Here is a 21,234-nt window from a genome sequence, read left to right on the forward strand (position 1 = left end):
CCAGAAAGGTAAGTATACAAGAAATGGGTGCAGTGTGTGCCCCCTCTGGACCCAGGGACCCGTGTGCTCCGCACCCATTACAGATACACCACTGCATGTAGCCAAAGGGATCATTGTGCCTTATAACCAAAGCAGGGAAATGGCACTGATGATCCCATTTGAATGTATTTAGCTCTGATTCCCCCCCCCCCCCCAAGAATGTAACAGCTGAATAATGGGGGTAAGGTGCAATCAGGGAGATTGCTGGACTATTCAGGGAGTCAGGGAGATTGCTAATAATTCAGGGAGACTCCTGCAGAATGAGGGAGGGTAGGCAACTATGGGGAGAAGCAGTGACAGACATGGAGAGAACAGCTGACCTGCTCTCACAGGAAATCCAACCCCACTGAGCCCAGCCCTCTGTGATTGGGAAGCAGCCGGCTTAGGCTCTTCGCGGCAGTAAGGTATTTAGAAACGGGCTGGTGGGTGGACCTACAGGTGACTCGTGGTGTGACTTCATCGCGCAGTACAAGAAGGCAGAGCCGGTACTTGGGGGTTGCAGTTGATGGCCGAGCGCAGGTGGGGGCAGGAATTGACCACTTGGCGATTACTGCAGCAGGTGCCTGTGGCAGGGGTGCCGGACATTAGGGGGTGCCTGTGTGCACCAGGTACACCCCGTGCGCATGCCTATGAATGGGCCCTAGTCACAAGGGAGGACTAGTTGCACTGATTTGCTAACATATTATTACGCTTGCTTGGTGGCACAGATAAGTGACTGGGCTTTACCTCCTCAAAATAAACCATGGGTAGATTTGGAGAAATCTTTGCTACTGCAGTTTCCCTTATCTGAGTTGATATGAATTCCTAAGCATTTGCGTCCATTAGTGTCGGATACTCCAAGGGCTATCATTGATTCACTAAAAGCATGGGATGTTTTACTGGTTTCTTCTGGTTCTCCCTACTCGAAACATTACTTTGGTAGCTCTGTCTCATCTAATTCCTGATTTGAATGTCTCTATTTGGGGGGACTGAGGTATCCATATGATAGCAGAAGTTATGTGTAATAACTAGGGATGAACGGGTTCGGATCCCTGAGATCCGAACTCTACCGAACCTCCCTACCCGAGTCCGGATCTGAGTCAGGCTCGGGTTTTCCCACCTGACTTGGAAACCAGGACGAGGCAAAACGTCATCATCCCGCTGTTGGATTCTCGCAGGATTTGGATTCCATATAAGGAGCCGCGCTTCCCCACCATTTTCACTTCAGCATTGGAGAGTGTAGAGAGAGGACGTGTCTCCGTTCTCTCAGTGTCCTCAGTATCCGTGTCTTGAATCTGTCCAGTCACAGTGCTTGTGTCCTCTGCTGCCATATGTCCAGTGCTGCTGTATAGGGTGCTGTGTTGTGCTGCATCAGTACAGGGTGGTGTAATTTGTGCTGCATCAGACCAGTGCTAGTGTCCTGTGCATCAGTCAGTCCAGTGACCATTCACAGTGGTGGTGTCCTCTGCTGCCATATGCCCAGTGCTGCTGTATAATTATCTCTGTTGTCCTGCATCAGTCCACCTAAATCTCTTCTTCCTCCTGTACCCAAGCTCCTGCAAGCCACACCACCAACTCCCTCAATGTCAACTTCCTCCTCTGTCAGGAACATCAGTAGTCCTGCAGGCCATGTCACTGTCAAGACTGAGGAGTCCTCTCCTAACCGGGATTCCTCCGTAGGATCCTTGAGTGGTACGCCTGCTGTTGCTGCTGTTTTTGCTGCTGGGAGTCGATCGTCATCCCAGAGGGGAAGTTGGAAGACCACTTGTACTACATTCCAGTAAGCAATTGACTATCCAACAGTCCTTTGTGAGGAAGATGAAATATGACAGCAGTCATCCTTTTGCAAAGTGGATAACTGAGGCCTTGACAGCTATGTTGGTGTTAGTGCGTCCGGTATCCGCCATTAGTTCAGTGGGACTTAGAGAATTGTTTGAGATACTGTGTCCCCGGTATCAAATGCCATCTAGGTTCCACTTCTCTAGGCAGGCGATACCGAGAATGTACACAGACATCAGAAAAAGTGTCCTTAGTATCCTACAAAATGCAGTTGTACCCACTGTCCACTTAACCACGGACATGTGGACAAGTGGAACAGGACAGACTAAGGACTATATGACTGTGACAGCCCACTGGGTAGATGTATGGCCTCCCGCAGCAACAACAGCAGCGGCGGCACAGTAGCAGCATCTCGCAAGCGCCAACTCGTTCCTAGGCAGGCTACGCTATGTATCACCGCTTTCCTTAAGAGGCACACAGCTGACAACCTCTTACGGAAACTGAGGAACATCATCACAGAATTACTTACCCCAATTAGACTCTCCTGGGGATTTGTGATATCGGACAACGCCACCAATATTGTGCGTGCATTGCATCTGGGCAAATTCCAGCATGTCTCATGTTTTGCACATACAATTAATTTGATGGTGCAGAATTTCTGTGATTTTAGCCGTTTTTATGGTTTTTTTTTCCAAATATCATACAGATCCAAAACCAAAACCAAAACATGTAAGGGTGGTTTTGGCAAAACCAAGCCAAAACCAAAACACGAAAGTGGAATTAGAACCAAAATACAAAACACGAAAAGTGCCAGCCGCACATATCTAGTAATAACTATAAGTATCCCTTCTGTTACCTTTAGACACAATACAATCTCCCTTCTGGGGATATTTTTTTTTTTTTACCTATATGTGTATCAGACATTGGATTTTGTCTATGTTTAGTGTCTGGTTCATTGACAAATGGTAATTTTAAAGGGGCCATACGGCACTGCATACCTCCTAACTGTCTCGATTTTGGCAGGACAGTCCCGTCTTTCACGGACTGTTATGCTGTCCCACCCGCGGCTGCAGTGTCCCGCGGTGGGCAAGGCAGTTGGGAGACGTCTCTCGCTCTGTTCAGGTGAGCAGCAATGAACAGATGCTCCGCGCATGCGTACAGTATCTATACACCACCCGAGATGGACAGGGGGCATGGTCAGCAGCTCACAGAGCTCTGTCCATGCCCTTATAGTGATGAAAATACAGATGTGGCTTGTGATTGCTACACATGCCATGAGGCTACACACCCTAGCTGTGAAGCCACAGACCCTAATTTTTGGTGTGCACAGAAGTTGGGAGGTATGGTATTGGTATACTCTTTCTAGAGAAGTAGAGGGTGTAGTTAGATAGATCTAAACCACAAATACAATGGGAAATAGATCTATTTTTGGACAGATATGGAATTACATTGTGGGGGAATAGCCGCCGATCTGCGTGCTTCTGTCAGAAATGGGGCCAAATCCGACAAACTCCATCCGACTTGAAAAGTCGGATTGAGATGAGGAGACGGGGAGCAGTGCAGCGGGCTAAGGAGATCTGGGATGAGAGGTACCTTGACGGCCATCCCCTGGCCAGGCACCTCTCTCCCTGCAGTGCCTCCCTCCGCCGCCACAGATAAGTCCCCGAGCTGGGCGCCACTTTCTGGTCCCCCTGCCGGCCGCTGCTCTCTACTCCCCCCTACTGGCCACCGATCACAGCTACCCCCACCGGATACCGCTCTCTGCTCCCCCCCGCCACCACTCTCTGCTCCCCCATGCCGGTCACCGATCTTGGCTCCTCCTGCCACCGCTATCAGTGCACTTGGCAGCCGCTGACAGCATCGGCAGGACAGGACACCAGGAGTGGACAAATCTGACAGTTGGATTTGGCTCAAATCAGACAGTTGGATTTGGGCGTTCATTGAATAGCCCTTGTTAGATCCATTCTGCCAAATGCATGTCCGAATGGATCCGACACTTATTGAATACACCCGTGACTGCAGTGTGTGAGGCCTGCAGAATCAGTGCAGCACCACTGTGATGGAATTAGACTAAAGGGATTGGACAAAGCTTGTCGATGGACAGCACAGCCACTTAGACAGACACAGTGACAGCAGCACAACCCCTTAGATGGACACAGTGACAGCAGCAAAGCCCTTTAGATGGAAACAGTGACAGCAGCACAGCCACTTAGATGGACACAGTGACAGTAGTACAACCCCTTATGGACACATTGACAACACTTGTATTCTGTACAGCCACTTTAATGGACACCACAGAGAACAACATATAGCAGCGTGACTGGAGTGAAATGGCGCCGATGCCTGTCCCTGGCTCCTTATATGGAATACATATAACGTTCGGCCTTAATTTGGAATTCGAGTCTTGAGAGAACACTCGATCCGTGGCTCAGGTAGACTTGGATTCCATAAGTTTGGAGTGGTTCACATTCCAGAGAATCCAAACTGCTCATCTCTAGTATATAAAAAATATATATATATTTTTGTTGAGTACGTTTGGATGTAAAGTGTGCATTTCTTGGTGGTGTGTGGGTATTTGCAACTACAGTATGTTAGGCTTCACAATAGTATAATCCTCTAACCGAACTACTACCTGGCAGTGTTGATGGTGTACTCATGTGTAGTGAAAGATGGTTGGACAACAGATGATTTTTGAGGTGAGGGATACATCATTGGGTGTTATATCCTGTTAGAGAAAAGGGGGCAAATTAAGATGCTGTACAGGGCTGTTCTTATTACTCACACTGAGAACATGGGGTTCTAAAAGCTAAACTCTCTAAAGTGGAGAGTTTCTGAGGTGCCTCAGCTCCCTGTTGAGCTTAAAGAGAGAATTAGCAATCCAGTGTAATCAAGGTGTCAGACTGTGTATTTTCAGACCCTCTTACCACTCCCGGTGCTGCCAGTTCTTTTGCGGGCATGTGTCCACTGGCCATCCTTCCTACAGTGTACATGTTGTGACAGGCTAGTATCTGTTGACATTTCTCCTGAGGCCAGAGTGGCATCAGTACCGCCAACTTGCATTGGTCTGCTGAATCTGGATTTGTTCCCATATGACCTGTGCAACCAGTAACTGTTCAGAGTGCCCTATATATACCTCTCACTTGCACTTGCTCAATACCAGTTCAACTTGTGCCTAGCCAGTTCCTGGCTCCTGTATTGCAGTTCTGTCTTCTGATTCCAGCATGTTGCTGCATCTGCTATCTACCTGCCTGCTACCTGCACAGTTATCCATTGTTCCTGAGCAGATCCACTGTTCATTATCCAGCCTGCTCAGTTGCAAGGTAGCAACTGCTGTGCCAAGCAGTTTCTTCATAGCAAAGCCTCTGCAAGTTTATCACTGCAGTGCTCAGTTTCAAGTCATCTGTTACCACACATTACAGTTGTCATGTTCTGAGATTGTAATGTACCCAGAGCTGGGGCTGCAAGGCAGGACTGGCTATTACTAGATTGAATGAAACAAAGAGGTTGAATGATACTTCTCATTAAATGTAACCAATATGGAAATGTAACTGGATGAATCAGTCAGCGAATCACTATTACAATACATGTGTATCTGCAGTAGCAGTTCAATAACTTGGACAGTCAGTAGCAACTCAGAACACATGTGGTACGTAATGAGTAGGAAGGCTGCAGCAAGTAGATGCATGATGCACTGGTGTTGATAGAAGCATTCATTACAACAGTAGCATGTGTTAACTTTAGCTGCAAAATGGTGAGCGGTGATGCAGGCATTATCCACAGGAATGGGAGCACATAATGGAGAGAACTGTTACAGAGGCTTGGAGCTCAGAACCTGGGAACAGCTTGTGCCACAGTGGACCAGAAGTTCTATGAGACTTGTTTTATTGGCAAAGAACAGGTGGCATGGAGTAGTTTAAATAGGGAGCTCTATCAGCAAACTGGATGTGCAGCATAGGAACACTGTTGATAGCTGGAAGTGTCTCTACCCCATGTGCTCTGCCCCCCTCCTGCAGAGGGACTTCCGGTTACTGGAGCCTAGCTGCTGCTGCTCATGTAAATTAAGCCACAGCATCTCCATCTCTATTCCTCTCCCACCTCTCTCTCCTCCCACCCCTCTCTGTCTCCTTTTCAGCACTCTCTCTTTGTCTGTCTCTCTACCTGTCACAGTTCTCTCTCTCTCTCTCTCTCTCCCTCCCAACCTTATCTCTCTTTTCCTCTCTCTCTCATGACTCTACCTGCCATAATGTGTAAAAGGGGGCTTCACCTAGTGTTATGTGTAAAAGGGGACTCTATTTGGTGTTATGTGTAAAAGGGGACTCTACCTGGCATTATGTGTAAAGGGGGACTCAACCTGGTGTTATGTGTAAAAAGGGACTCTACCTGGCATTATGTGTAAAAGGGGACTACCTGCCATAATGTGTATAAGGACCTCTACCTGGCATTATGTGTAACAGGGGACTCTATCTGGCATTATGTGTAAAAGGGGACTCTACCTGGTGTTATATGTAAAAGGGGACTCTACCTGGCATTATGTGTAAAAGGGCACTCTACCTGCCATAATGTGTATAAGGGACTCTACCTGATGTTATGTGTGACAGGGGCTCTACCTGATGTAATGTGTAAAAGGGGACTCTACCCAGCATAATGTGTAAATAGGGACTCTATCCAGCACAGTGTGTATAAAGGGCTCTACCTGGCATAATGTGTGACAGGGGCTCGAGCTGGAGTAATGTGTAAAATGAGGCTCTACCTGGTGTAATGTGTAAAAGGGGCTCTACCTAATGTGTATAAGTGGCGCTACTGTAGAGCATATTTTGAATAATGGAGACTACTGTGCGGCGTAAAATGAATTGGTAATATTTTGTGATCACACCCCTTCCCCATGAAGCATCGCCCCTATATTTTTGGCACACATCTACGGTGCGCACTGGCCCTATTTTAGATAATGGGGGAGGGCACCAATTCTCTTTCTGACACAGGGCACCAAAATGTCTAGTTACAACTCTGCTTGCTATATAACACCACTACACTGCATCCAACATTACCACTGGTCAGATTCAGAATCAGGCCCATAATTTTGTATACTGGGGGTAATTCCAAGTTGATCGCAGCAGGATTTTTGTTAGCAATTGGGCAAAACCATGTGCACTGCAGGGGAGGCAGATATAACATGTGCAGAAAGAGTTAGATTTGGGTGGGGTGTGTTCAATCTGCAATCTAATTTGCAGTGTAAAAATAAAGCAGCCAGTATTTACCCTGCACAGAAATAAAATGACCCACCCAAATCTTTCTCTTTCTGCACATGTTATATCTGCCTCCCCTGCAGTGCACATGGTTTTGCCCAATTGCTATCAAAAATCCTGCTGCGATCAACTTGGAATTACCCCCACTATGCCATAATGGTGCTTGCTATATAAATTCGCTACAAAAGGGACATGCATATTTAAATAATGTCATTACCCTTCTATCTGCTGATCTCATCCATCACAAAAATGTACACATGTGCAATAAATATAAAATAGCAATTACCAAAAATAAAAATAAAACATGTCTGGCAGTGGTATGTTAGCAGTTAGTAGCTGGAGTGACTGTAAGGTGAACATTGCACCAAACGTGCTGCAGCATACAGTATTATATAATGTACTGTTAGTAAAAAAGAGCGTTGGAGCCCTTTTCTCCCACCCCGCCCCCACTCACATAATTTTTTGCCAAAAAAGTGGTGTGGCTTATTGGGGAATAAGTGTGAATCACTAGATTCATATACAGTATATCTGGAAGGCATTTTCAGAAACATAAGAGAAGCCTTTCAGGTATAATATCTGTCAGGTATTAATATCTGTGTGGCAGTGATATACTGTATCTTGAATAGCTGTTTTCTTTTTCTGTTTCTAGGATATTAACTTAATAAAAGCTATGTGACCTTGCCCAATGTCATTTGTCAATTATTACTGATTACTGTTGTAATCAGAAATCAGTGGTCAGTCTTATTAGATTGCTTATGCTCCTATGCTATTTTGTTTTTATTACATTCTCTCACCTTTACATTTTTTCCTCTTTATTCTTTGTCCATTTGTCATGCCCTACACCTCTTTACTTTTGTTCAATTCACTTTTATCTACAGTACCAGTCAAAAGTTTGGACACACCTTCCCATTCAATTGAATGTAAAGGCGTGTCCAAACTTTTGACTGTTACTGTACGCTCTCCTTTATTTTATCATTATTATGCAGTATTATTCTTATTATCTTTACTCTTCATCCTTTACTTTCTCCACTTCTCTCTTTAGTTTTTGTTTTCTTCAATTCCTTTAATTTTTTCCTCTCCACATCACAACACGTGCATTTCTCCATTCCTCCATATTACTCCGCAAGTAGGTCATCGTCCCTCCATATCACAGTGCACGTAGGGCCTCTTCCCTCCGTATCACACTGCATGCAGGTCCCTGTCTCCCCTTATTACACTGCACGCAGGTCCCCATCCCCCCATATAACACTGCACACTCTTTGAAGCCTCACCTACCCTTTAGTCTTTAGTACTTTATTCTAATTTCTTTTGTCTTTGTCCTTTATTTACTCTATCATATTTGACTTGTTTTCATTTCTTATTTCTGACATAACATACCGTCTTTTCTCATCTCTCACTTAACATATGTGCCTTCCTTTCTAATCACACACATAGAGCATCTTATTACTTGCCTTCTTTTCTCTCTCAGTCACCTACTTTGCTGTCTCATTTGCCTTATTCTTTTATTTCACTTCACTCTCATTCTCATTCCTAACCCACACACTCCACTTTTTTACTCTTCCTCATCCTCATAACTTTCTACTGCATCTTACTTTACTCACTTGAAATGTGTTACTTGTCTCTCTCTTGCTGTACCTCTTCCTGCCTCATCCTTCCTGTCAGTTGTCAGTCACATGGAAGCAGTGCCGAGTGTTGGCCCCACCCCCTGCATGATGTCACACAGAGGGTGGGGCTTACAGTATGAGGAAGTGCTGCAAAGCCTACCGAGCAGGGTTCTGGCTAAAACCAAGTTGGAAAAAGGTCCACTGCTGTCACCAGAAGGAGGAGCTAGCCCGAACAGGGTACCCGAAAATGTACCCTCGCGGGCTCGCTTCGCTCGCCACTGGGTTACTAGAGGGAATAGTTGGTTGTGTGGAGAGTGAAAGTACTATCCTGTCGACCCAGCTCCTCCCCCTGATGTCAGAGGTCCTTTAGTCCACTTGATTCTAGCATCTACCTACCGAGCAGCTGCCCAAACTGGGCTGCAGGGGGTCTTTTTTCAAATGCTGCCCGATCGGAGTTGTGCTCTGATCGGGGCAACCAGCAAGGTGAGTCAGTCCACTGTGGGGGCAGCGGAATTGGTCAAGCAAGAGTTTGTCCCAGCATCCCGATGTACCTATCCACCACTGAGTAAGAAAGGTATAAAAGCTCAACACTATCACTAAAGAAGGAGTCACCACACACATATATTCAGTATTCAGCAGTAGCCAAATAGAGGAAGACAGAGGTGATGTGGCTATTTTGAAGTAAATGAGAGTGATCACTAAGGAAGAGCAAAAAACTCATAAAGTAGTGTAAAAGGAGAAGCTGTGAATGCTGTGTGTATTAGAACTAAGAACACTGATTGTGCAAATATGTGGGCCCATGCACCGCATCCTGGTGACTTCATTACATGGGTCCCTAACATCTCTAATACCATCACATTTTATACATTTATCAAGGTCTTACCTTCAAATAGAGCCCTTATTAATGAGTGATCTGCAATGTAGGAACCTGTGCTAATTAGAACACCTGAGGGTAAATGGGAGGGGTGCCAATACCAGAGGGAATGAGCCATGCCTTCCAGTGTACAATATATAGACAGATATAGAGGGAGAAAGGTAGGGGGGTACTAGACTACACACCCTATTACTAAAGATATTAAGCAGTGCTACCATGCTAAGGCTTCTAATACTATGCTGTATAGGTTGTCAATTATGAAGTTACAGTACTTCTTTGGCCAGATACACAAGCCTCAAAATCTATAGCAAAGGGTGGATCGCTGCCCAAACTTGGCTGTAGTTCAGAGGCCACATAGAAAATACATAGGGGGAGGAATCCCTACACAAGTCAGTACTCCAGAGCGAGAGAGACAGAGAGAGAGAGAGAGAGAGAGAGAAGATCTATAAAGTAACAATACAGAGGTGGGAGTGCTGTATGGTAGAAATTCCACTCCATGAGAATGTGGTGCTAAGGACTGTAAAGGGGGTAAGCAACTAGATGAATAAATGCTAACTACTGAATAGTGTATTTCCTGGAGCAAATGAGGATGCAAGATGGTGACACTGCAAGAGAGAGCTTTGAGCAGGGGTTTTAGAGCCTGAGGTGGTTATGTAACAAGCAGTGATAACAGTGAAGAAGTGGACCACCTGAACACAGCTAAACATAAGTAGAAGTTGATTGGTTACAATAGGCAATTTCTCCACTAGCCCACTTTCCCATTCTTTTTACTTCTTCATACATCAACCATGTAAGGAGTAATTATCACAGAAGAGGGGAGTGCTGCAACTGAGAGGACACTGGTGAGAACCAGAGCTCTACAGAAAAAGAAGTGCACATTGTGAAAATATGACATCAATGTTAAAAAAAATGTCCTGCTTGCAAGATAGGAGAAACAGTATGGAAAAGACTCTGCAGAAATGGAGCAGGATGAGGCTGAAGTTTGAGTACTACTGTATGTAGACTTCTTGTTCTGTGTTGGTCAGACCTGAAGGTGGAATGTGCTGGGCAAAACTTTGATCCAGAGAGTCTGTTCTGAGCATGCCACTGGATGGATTTGGAAGAAAACTACACAGAGTGGTAACATTGGATCCCAGAAAACATACTAAGAGTATGGGGTCAAAGTCGGACTCCCCGTTGATGTACACTTGGCAAAACTTTGACCTGGGGAGCCTGTTCTGGTCCTTGCACTGGATGGATTTTGAGGAAAACTTCATAAAGTGTTAATATTGCATCCCAGAAAACATACTAGGGGATTGGGGACCTGTTCAGACCTCCTGTTGGTGTACACTGGCAGCCTTCAAATAGCAACATTGATAACAGGAGGAAAACTTTAAACTCATCTCACAGTGGAAAAGCGATTATAAAACTGAACAGAAATAAAAGTTGTGAATCAGTACTACTGGTGACACCACAAAAACAACAGAGTAGCTACTAAACTACTAATCATTTTTATATGTTGAAAGTTACATCCAACTCATTGATAAATTAATAACTGCAAAATGTTAACTCGGCCAAAGCCAGTTACTTCAGCTAGATTTTATATAAATGATTACAAAATGTAACATTTGAAGCTGATGACAAGTCCCTATCAACCTCGCCTACTGTCAGTCATGATTAGAGGAGAAGAGGAACATATTGCACTGTCACTAGTGTGCCCTCTACTGGATGTCTAGGAGAGTAGTCCTGGAGTGTTGCATAGAAAGCATTATATATATATATATATTTATATATATATATATATATATATATATATATATGTGTGTGTTAGAACAGCACAACCGTTAACTCACTTACAAAGATCTGGTGCCTCTTGTAGGTATTTCAGGGCGAAATCCATATATAAACATGCATGTCCGCAGTACCCGATAAATGAAAAGATGAAAATCCCGGTGGATCCATTATTTACAAACTCTAACCCCCAAAGGACTAAATGAACAGTCTGGCATTTATTATTTATTTATTATTTATTAGCAGTTTCTTATATAGCGCAGCATATTCCATTGCGCTTTACAATTATAACAACAGTTATAGAACACAAAACTTCGAAACGTTGCAGAAATGCTGTTTTACTAAAGTCTTTTCATTTACCGGGTGCCACGGACATGCATGTTTATATATCGATTTCGCCCTGAAATACCTACCAGAGGCACTGGGACTTTTTAAGTGAGTTAACGGTTGTGCTGTTCTTACATCCATACATATTGGTTGACATACTTTGCAGCAAGTGTGTTACACTGAACTAGCACCCATCGCTATTTGTCATTGATACCGAGTTACCTGGTTAAAGTTGTTTTTATGGACTGTGCTACGTCCTAATGATGGCTGAAGGTACGAGTGGGATGAGTGACTTTGCTTTTGAATCAATGAAACTGAATATAAATCAATTAATGCATTATACCGTGACTGGATGAAACTAAAGCAAAGAGAATTGGATTTTTATTATCACGGAGCAACATTAAGTGATTATTGTAAGGACAAACGTATTCCACGGGGGTTCAGGGTAAAAAACTGCCCCAACATTGACCGTTTCAACAGTGCATTTTGCAAACGATGGATCCAGTGTCGTACTGGGGCATGTAGGGCCCACGGGGGGAATGCGGTGGTAGGGGCCCATGTTAGGGGTGTGACCAGTCTGCAGAGGGGGTGTGGCCTGCCACCTCATTGGTTTGACTAACCATTAGAGAGTGCAACTTCTGGGCCCCTTCATAAATATATACAGTAAATGCAGCTGCTGCATGCCTGATAATGTACCAGATTAATAACAGATTAATAACAGCAATGCACTGTAGAAAATACACCATAATCCAGTATAAGGTAACATATGTATAATGTATAATTCAAGTGCACAGTCTGGAACCTGACCCTTAGAGCAGGAGGTGGGCCCCCAGGCAGTGGGGCCTACCGGTGGTTTCCCCTGTACCCCTGTGGGCCAGTCCAAGCCTGGGTGGATCGCTGTATTGAATAAATGTAGTTATGATCTAATGCTTCTAGTGATAGAGGAATCAAGTAAAGAACTGGCCCTGACTCGGGGAAAAACTACAATTATACAGGACACTACCGTGGATTGGCTTGATAAACTTAACAATTGCTACATACAAACGAGAATTGTTACAGTTTAAAAAGCATAAATTAAACAAGGTGATAGCGGATTATGCGCAAAATAGAGTCTACACCTGGATTGGTGGAAACCGTAATGAGAACTCCCATCCACATAATTACACGGCTTGCAGATACTGCAAGGATTATTATTCCCAATCTGAAACCAGGACCACCAGTGATTCTGACTTAAATGATGACATTGTTAGCGAAGACAATTCAGGTGCCACTTTAGGGGTCCATACCCGCCACTAGTTAAGAGATCCAAAAGGCGACCAACGCACAGAGATGGCAAGAGGATGCAGTCGTGGACGTGGAAGAGGCAGCAGGCATCCCTGAACCAGCACACAGTGGTGAATTTATCCTCTCGAATATTATATGAGGCGGAGAAATGTATTCTAATTCGTGGACTATCTTATGTACCTACCTACCATATCGACAGCTTCAGCTAGGAGGTTGAGAAATATAGAATTAACTGACAATTACGCCTGTATGAACATTTTAACAACCATAAATCTATAGGGATATCTGGAGAGGATACTGATAAAATTCCCTTACAGGTACGCAGGTTATTGCCAAAATGTATGTTTGAACTATTTACCAATAATCCATCTATAAAGACTTTTTTCTCGTATGTTAGATCAGGAAATTAACAAAAAGGTGGTGATGTCTAAACAGGAATTTCTTAGTAATTTCTCCCTGGTAGAAATGCAAGCATTAAGAAATGTATCTTTGTATGATGATATCACAATACGCCCCACTGATAAAGGCGAGGCTATTGTGATACAAGATTTATCACAATATAAAGCTGAGGTCTATAGGCAACTATCTGACAGCAGTGTTTATAGGATGCTTGACACTGATCCTACTGATATATTTTCCGATAAATTAGCTGCATGGTTAAAGATTGCCGCAGATGATGGGATAATTTCACAATCTCTGGCAGACTCACTGTTACCAAAAAGTCCTAAGGTACCTTTACTTTACACATTACCCAAAATAAATAAGAACCTCCTATCACCTCCGGGATGCCCAATAATATCAGTTTGTGGTTTACTATTTCAAAATTGTTCAGTATACATTGATTCTTTGCTGCAACCTTGTATAGTTGACCATGAGCTATATATATTGGATACTACGTTTTTTTTGAATAGGTTGAAAAATATACAACTTAATTCGGATTGTTGGTTGTGTAGTGCTGATGTCAACAGCTTATATACAATTATTCCCAACAATGTGGGTATTAATACGGTACATAAATTAATTTCTGAGCATCCTGCCTACAGAGGTCCTGATGCAGACTAGATATGTGATCTTTTAGACATGATTTTGACATGTAATTATTTAATTGTTGACGGTACATTTTAACTCCAAACATCTGGCGTAGCGATGGGGTCCAGGATAGCCCCGGCTTACGCTAACGCGTATATGTTTGTGATGGAGCGATACATTTTTTTCAGTGATTCGAATATACAGTAGCAAGTAAAATTTTACACTATGGGCACTACATAGATGACCTGTTTAGAATCTGGTCTGGATCTAAGGAATCGTTTGAACAATGTATGAATATACAGAATGCATCTCAGTGTCCTGTTAAATTTACCTACACTATTGACCAATATAAATTAAACTTTTTGAATGTACAGGTGAATAAACAGGACAATGTGATAGTGACCTCACTTTATAAAAAAAACTACAGATAAGAATTCTATCTTACATGCAGGCAGTTTCCATCCAACATCTCTTAAGTATGGATTGCCATACTCTCAATTAGTACGGGCCTGCTGTCTCTGTAGTAGTAAAGAAAATTTTATTGAAAATATTGATAATATGATTGTTGATTTCTTAATGAGGGGTTATGATAGCAATCATCTTCTTAAGACCAAAGAAAGAGTTCTAAAAATACCTAGAGTGGAATTATTGAAGACTAAATGTAAGAAATCCTCTAAAGCTAAAATGCCTTGGGTGACACATTTTAATGAATCCAGCAACATAATTGGATATACCAGTAAAAAACTTTGGGCCATTATACAAACTGACAAGTCACTTGAACTATCAAATACTGCTTTAATGAATTGCTACACATGTGGACGTAATATCCATGGTAATGAAGACAGACATCACTAATTTAGGAACAGGGGTACAAGTTGGAGAATTGCTGGCCAAACAAAAGGTTGTTACCGGTGTTTTGTCAGTCACTAGTGGTAGGGAATAGTTTTTGTCATCCCCATAGTGGCAAAAAAATATTTATAAAACATAGGGTGACTTGTACAACCCGCTTTATTGTATACCTAATTACTTGTCCATGTGGACACAGCTATGTTGGCAAAACCGAGCGCACGCTCAGGGAGAGGATGGCGATGCATAGATATGCTATACGCAATGCCATCTCGTCCAAACATAGTGATCAGCCAGTACCTCGTCACTTCATGCAGGACGGACACAATGTATCAACATTACGGTACATGATCATTGATCATGTTCCAATTAAATTACGCAGGGGTCATCATGCTGCTAATTTATTAAAATATGAAGCCTGGTGGTTCCATTATTTACAAACTCTATCCCACCAAATGAACAGTCTGGCATTTATGCTTGTACCTGATAGATTTTAGATGTTGTATAACAATTGTAACTAATGTAACCTATATGTCATGGAATGTGTTTGCTCTGATTTGCAATTTTGTTCCCATATCTCGTTACCTCAGCCATTTTTCGATTTTTCTATTTTTAAATGTTTGTCTATGTGTTTGTTGTTTAGATTGGTTGGTATGGCAATAGATGGATAGTGATGATGTCATGTTTAGTTGCCATCCTTCCACTTCCGATCGCCAACACCATCACACGAGGGGTGCTGGGTATAAGGTGAGCTAATTTCTTCATGGTATTGTATGCCTGATGACAAAGTAATTAACCTTCGAAACATTGCAGAAATGCTATTTTACTAAAGTTTTTTCATTTACCGGGCGCCGCGGACATGCACGTTCATATATATATATATATATATATATATATATATATAATTATTATTATTTTTTTATAGGGGGGCTGCTAGGACTGGAATCCCGGGCTTGGACAGAGAAGGGGGCACACTCCTGCCTCCTACCAATGGCGGATGCCCGCTGCACTTTATTCATCAAGACTGTGGCATACTTTACAGCCAAACTAAAAATCCTCATAGCAAAATACTGCTTGATAATGATTTTCACTACAAACACAACAACATGAATTCATCCATACAAAAGAGTAAATGCAAATTAAATGCATTACAAATAATGTGTGCTTAGATTTTTTTTATGTGGGCATTGAGGAAGCACCTTAAGTAATTTACTATAGAGCTGCTACCCTTGACACCCTCTCCCCCTTGTTTTCAGGGTACACTTTGGTATGAGATATGTGAGTGTGCTCAAGACTCCCCTGTTTACCTTCCCACTGACCATACTCCAGATTGACAGTGACTTGTAAACTGTTTATCATTGGATATAGAACATAGAGGCCATGATGCTTATCGTTGGATTTGGGTCCAAGTCTAACTCCTACTCTAGTTACCTCTATGTTTAATTGCTACTGACTTCAACAGTAATATTTCTATTGCCATTCATTTATTTGAATTCTTTGGTATACTACTTGTCTGCACTATTTGTGTTTTCATGCTTCAATAAAGAAAAACTGTTTAAAAATAATATGAATGCTATAAAAAATATTAAAATAATCCTGTCAAAATAAGTAGGTTACTAAGGGATAAACAGATTAGGAGTTTCAGGATTAAATACAGATTTTTTTAAATCCATTTAGGCTGATTTATAATCTTCAATTACAGTGACCCTTATTGTATTTACAGTAACAGATTATCACAAATTAGATTTACTTAATAATTTACCTCCTTTTACATATCACTGTGTGTTATATAAGTGCCACCATAATTCTGTAAGGGGAAATGTACATATATATGTTAATTAGAAGTCAAGATCTCTTATACAACAGGATTGTCCTACCACCAGTACCTGGAGAGCTGAACCTGACTGCACAACGACAGTGGACTGATGCACAGGGTAGACTTCTTAGAAACAAGCCTTCCCTGTGCAATGGCCCTCTGTGAATCATTCCTGCAGGTTTGTGGCTCTTCACATTCTGTATACAGGTGAAACTCAGAAAATTTGAATATTGTGCAAAAGTTCATTTATTTTAGTAATTCAACTTAAAAGGTGAAACTATATATAGTACAGGTTGAGTATCCCATATCCAAATATTCCAAAATACGGAATATTCCGAAATACGGAATTTTTTGAGTGAGACTGAGATAGTGAAACCTTTGTTTTCTGATGCCTCAATGTACACAAACTTTGTTTAATACACAAAGTTATTAAAAATATTGTATTTAACGACCTTCAGGCTGTGTGTATAAGGTGTATATGAAATCTAAATGAATTGTGTGAATGTACACAAACTTTGTTTAATGCAAAAAGTTATTAAAAATATTGCCTAAAATTACCTTCGGCTTGTGTGTATAAAGTGTATATGAAACATAAATGCATTCTGTGCTTAGACTTGGGTCCCATCGCCATGATTTCTCATTATGGTATGCAATTATTCCAAAATACGGAAAAATCCGATATCCAAAATACTTCGGGTCCCAAGCATTTTGGATAAGGGATACTCAACCTGTATATAGACTCATTACATGCAAAGTGAAAAATTTCAAGCCTTTATTTGTCATAATTTTGATGCTTGTGGCTTACAATTTAAGAAAACCCCAAATCCAAAATCTCAGAAAATTAGACTATTACATAAAATCAATAAAAAAAGGATTTTAAATACAGAAATGTCGGCCCTCTGAAAAGTATAATCATGCATATGTACTCAGTACTTGGTTTGGGCCCCTTTTGCATTAATTACTGCCTCAATGCGGCATGGCATGGATTCTATCAGCCTGTGGCACTGCTGAGGTGTTATGGAAGACCAGGATGCAGTGGTGCAAGTAGAAATGTTTTCTTAGTGGTTCTGAGTGTTGAAAAATGGGTGTGGTCATGTGTTGTGAGGGGGCGTAGCCACATGCTGCTAGTGGGAGTGACTACATGTCACTAGCGGCGTGGCCACACGACACAGCCCCCCTTGTTTTTTTAATCTGGAGGCAAGGTTAAAAATATATAGTAATGCCTCCAGTATATTATAAATATATAGTGATACCTCCAGTATAATAGAAATATATAGTAATGCCCCCAATTTAATAACAAGATATAGTAATGCCTCCATTATAACAGGAAAATACAGCCACTGTCACACTCCCAGTAACCCTGACAAAGTGGGAGGAGCTGTCATGCTGCCAAGAACCATGGTCTTGTTGCTTTGTGGCACATTATAATTGTGGTAATGGCAAAGTGTGTGGTAGTGGGTACTGCGTACCCGCTGCCAAATTCTTAAGGGTACTCCGTACCCGAGCGTACCCGCATACTTGCACCACTGCCAGGATGCTTCAATAGCAGCCTTCAGCTCTTCTGCATTGTCCGGTCTCATGTCTGTCCTCTTTCTCTAGGCAATGCCCCATACATTCTCTATGGGGTTCAGGTCAGGCTTTGGGGTTTTCTTAAGCTGTAAACCACAATCATCCAAATTATAACAAATAAAGGCTTGAAATATCTCACTTTGCATGTAATGAGTCTATATAATATATTAGTTTCACCTTTTAAGTTGATTTACTGAAATAAATGAACTTTTGCATTATATTCTAATTTTCTGGGTTTATATCATGACATGTGATGTCACATAGTGGCAGAAAAACATGTCCTAGGGATAAGGTTAGGGGGGGTCTGACTATTTTGTCAGTCTTGGACTCTACATTTTCTGATGGCAGCTCTGGCCACACATGTACGGTGATTCACCAAGGTGGGCACTTAGTTATGGAAATTAAAGCCTCAATTGGGCTTTAATAAACATGCTCAGAAGAAGACTTTATACCAAAAGTCAGCCCTGAATTCAACAGAAATAACTACAAATAACTGCATACATTTGAGCAAATCAGTGGAGACCAAATATAGTTGAAAGAATTTGAAAAAACATACAAATCCTATAAATGAATAGTGAAAAACTTTTTATGTTAACAAATAAAATATGTAATGCTTGAAGCTACCAACCTTGTCTACTGTTAATGGTGGTTAGAGGAGAAGAGGAAGATGTTGCACTTGGTCTGTCACTAGAGTGCCCTCTACTGAACATTCTGGAGTGCAGTCCTGTAGTTTTGTCTGCATAGAATACATATTATATAGCTACATCCTTTAATACACTATTAAAACTGTATACAAATATGGAGCCCCAAAGCAAATATTAGGAAGATGTCTAGCTGCTCCTGAGCCCCACAATCTTCTTTTTTCAGTATGCCTATGGGCCACACATATACAGTGATTCACCATAAGGACATTCAGTTATGGAAATTAAGACTCAATTTGGCTTTACTAAACATGGTCAAAAGAGCAGTGAAGGGACCTGCAGGGTCTAGGGATCCGTGTCACCATTAAACTGCTGTATGTATTGTAATATTTTAATGGGATGCTCTCAGTATTGGTAAAAGGATAATCAAACATCCACATGTCAATAATTGAATCAGTTAGATGAATTGGTTCTGAATTTATCTAGCTAGGGTTAACATTAGTCTCAACCAAACAGCCAAGATTTCTGACTAGTTTTCAGGTTTCAGTGATCTTAAAACCATACTTTATGCCACAAGTGTTATGAGCTACGGTAGTGGCTCATTCCTGTTTTGCATTTTGGTTATGTATTTTATGTTATTCTTCTGTTTCTGTTCCCCTTGGCTTATATGGGGTGTCCGGAGTCCACCCTTAAGGAGAGGGTACTGTTATGAACCACAAGTAGTGGTTCATTCCGGTTTGCTTTCCGTTTATGTATTTTGTACTATAGTTCTGTTCGCATGCCAGAATCTCCATTACACTGGTTTAGAAGACTCTTGTTGGCCGCCGGTGGTGCAGCCTGTTTCTATGTGTTTAGTCTCACCTGTCAGATAGTTGATCATTATGTGGTGAGTCTCTGTACTGCAATCTGGCTCTTGTCTGTTACTCTCACCTGCAGCTATTCTGGTCATTATCTTGTTCCTGGCTTCCAGCCATCCTGATTGGGGCGTATCCCCTTATTACCTAGCTAGCTATGCAGTTCTCAGCTGGTGATAGACGTTCTGTTAAGATACCTGTATGTTCCTGATCAGTGTTTGTCCAGTATTGCATCTGTGTCCAGGCCCTGTCTGATACTGGAATCCTATGTACTCAGCTCTGTCAGAGTCCGGAGCTTCTTGTGAGCTGCTTCCTGTCCTGGAATCCTGAGTTACAGTCTACCTTTGATCCTGTAATCCTGAGTCCTGGTGTCCTGTGGCCTGCTGTTGGAATCCTTCCAGCTTTCCATTCCTATGAGCCTGTTTCTGCGGTCTCGGGGTTCCCGTTCACCTGTCTGTATTAGCACCGGTGTGGCTTTGCCGCACCTTACGGCCTTGGCCATATCTGTCTGTTATATTTGTTTTGGATTTTCTGCAGAGGGTTCTGCGTATGCTGTCATCGCCGGTACACAGTAGTATTGTGTCGGCGTGTTGACAGCATTTCCTTTGTTGTTGTTTGTCTTGGCGGCTGAGCCGCACATACTTTTGTTTGAGTTCTGTAGTTGCCCCTAATTCGGGTTTCTATTTAGTTAGAGGTTCCGCTTGTTCTCGCCCCGTCTCAGTTTACGCCTTGTCTCCAACTAAGACCAGGGGGCATCGGAGTTGAGCCGACATAATCCGCCCTTCAAACGCGGCTGCCATGGGCCCAAGCAAACATAGTCTCGCAGGCGTAGACTGACCACGCGGGTGGAACAACGGAGTCAGGGTTTCTGTAGGGGTTGCTGCTGAACTCAATTCCCACTCCAGCATTACATTCCTGTACTTGGGGCTCATTCGCCCAGTTCCATGAGTACCAAGTACAGTGAACGTAACAACAAGTCAGTTCTGAATTAAAGAGATACAGATGGAGCCTTTCTCATCTATACTATATATGGCATTTGTCCCGATCACGGAGTTGCAGTGTGCCTGGTCACAAGGCAGTGTGTTTTGTCACAGGGTGGGCATAGAGCTTAGCGTGGAGTATGGCGTTACCAGTGAGTGTAATACCAGTGATCATCCACCAGATGTCACTTTTGAATATCACCATTGCGCATGCATGAGGTGTCCAATATAATACTATAGTGCAAGAATCACTATTGCACATGCGTGAGGTCTTCATTGAAATACACTATAGCGCAAGAACTACTTTAATGTACAGTACTGTATGTTAAATAGACATGTTCATTTGTAATACATGCTGTGAGATGCCTGGCGTGAGTGAGCCGTCAGTTCCCAGGTAGCTCTGCTAAAGTTGGGTATCTTTTTTGCGTAAATTAGTCTTATATTCATCGCTATGTGAACAGGATGCACAAGCTGCTTCTGCTGAATAAAATGATATGTGGAATGCCTATATTCAGTGTGAGACTGCGGCTGTATCTGCTTAAAAAAATTCACATGTTATGTATTTTCCTGTAAATCAAGATGATGAAGCATATACACTTG

At 42.4% G+C, this 21,234-nt stretch overlaps 1 protein-coding gene and 1 long non-coding RNA gene across 7 annotated transcripts in view; both read right to left on the minus strand.

Moving 5' to 3' along the window:
* The window catches only part of LOC135051088 (uncharacterized), a 277,359-nt gene that overhangs the window by 177,094 nt on the left and 79,031 nt on the right, over nucleotides 1-21,234 (minus strand). For 5 of the 6 annotated variants that reach the window (XM_063957262.1, XM_063957263.1, XM_063957259.1 and 2 more), the window contains one exon: nucleotides 18,788-18,895. The exons of the other annotated variant lie outside the window; for it this stretch is intronic. In XM_063957262.1, the coding sequence (XP_063813332.1) occupies nucleotides 18,788-18,895 (108 nt within the window). The remainder of the gene's footprint in view (nucleotides 1-18,787; nucleotides 18,896-21,234) is intronic. 6 annotated transcript variants of the gene reach the window in all.
* LOC135051085 (uncharacterized) lies at nucleotides 4,060-8,709 on the minus strand. Its single transcript, XR_010242027.1, has 3 exons — nucleotides 8,642-8,709; nucleotides 4,430-4,522; nucleotides 4,060-4,291 (listed from the first exon to the last, which is right to left on the minus strand). It is a non-coding gene; the product is annotated as an uncharacterized LOC135051085 (long non-coding RNA).

The sequence above is a fragment of the Pseudophryne corroboree genome, chromosome 2, assembly GCF_028390025.1.
Source record: "Pseudophryne corroboree isolate aPseCor3 chromosome 2, aPseCor3.hap2, whole genome shotgun sequence".
Lineage (NCBI taxonomy): Eukaryota > Metazoa > Chordata > Amphibia > Anura > Myobatrachidae > Pseudophryne > Pseudophryne corroboree.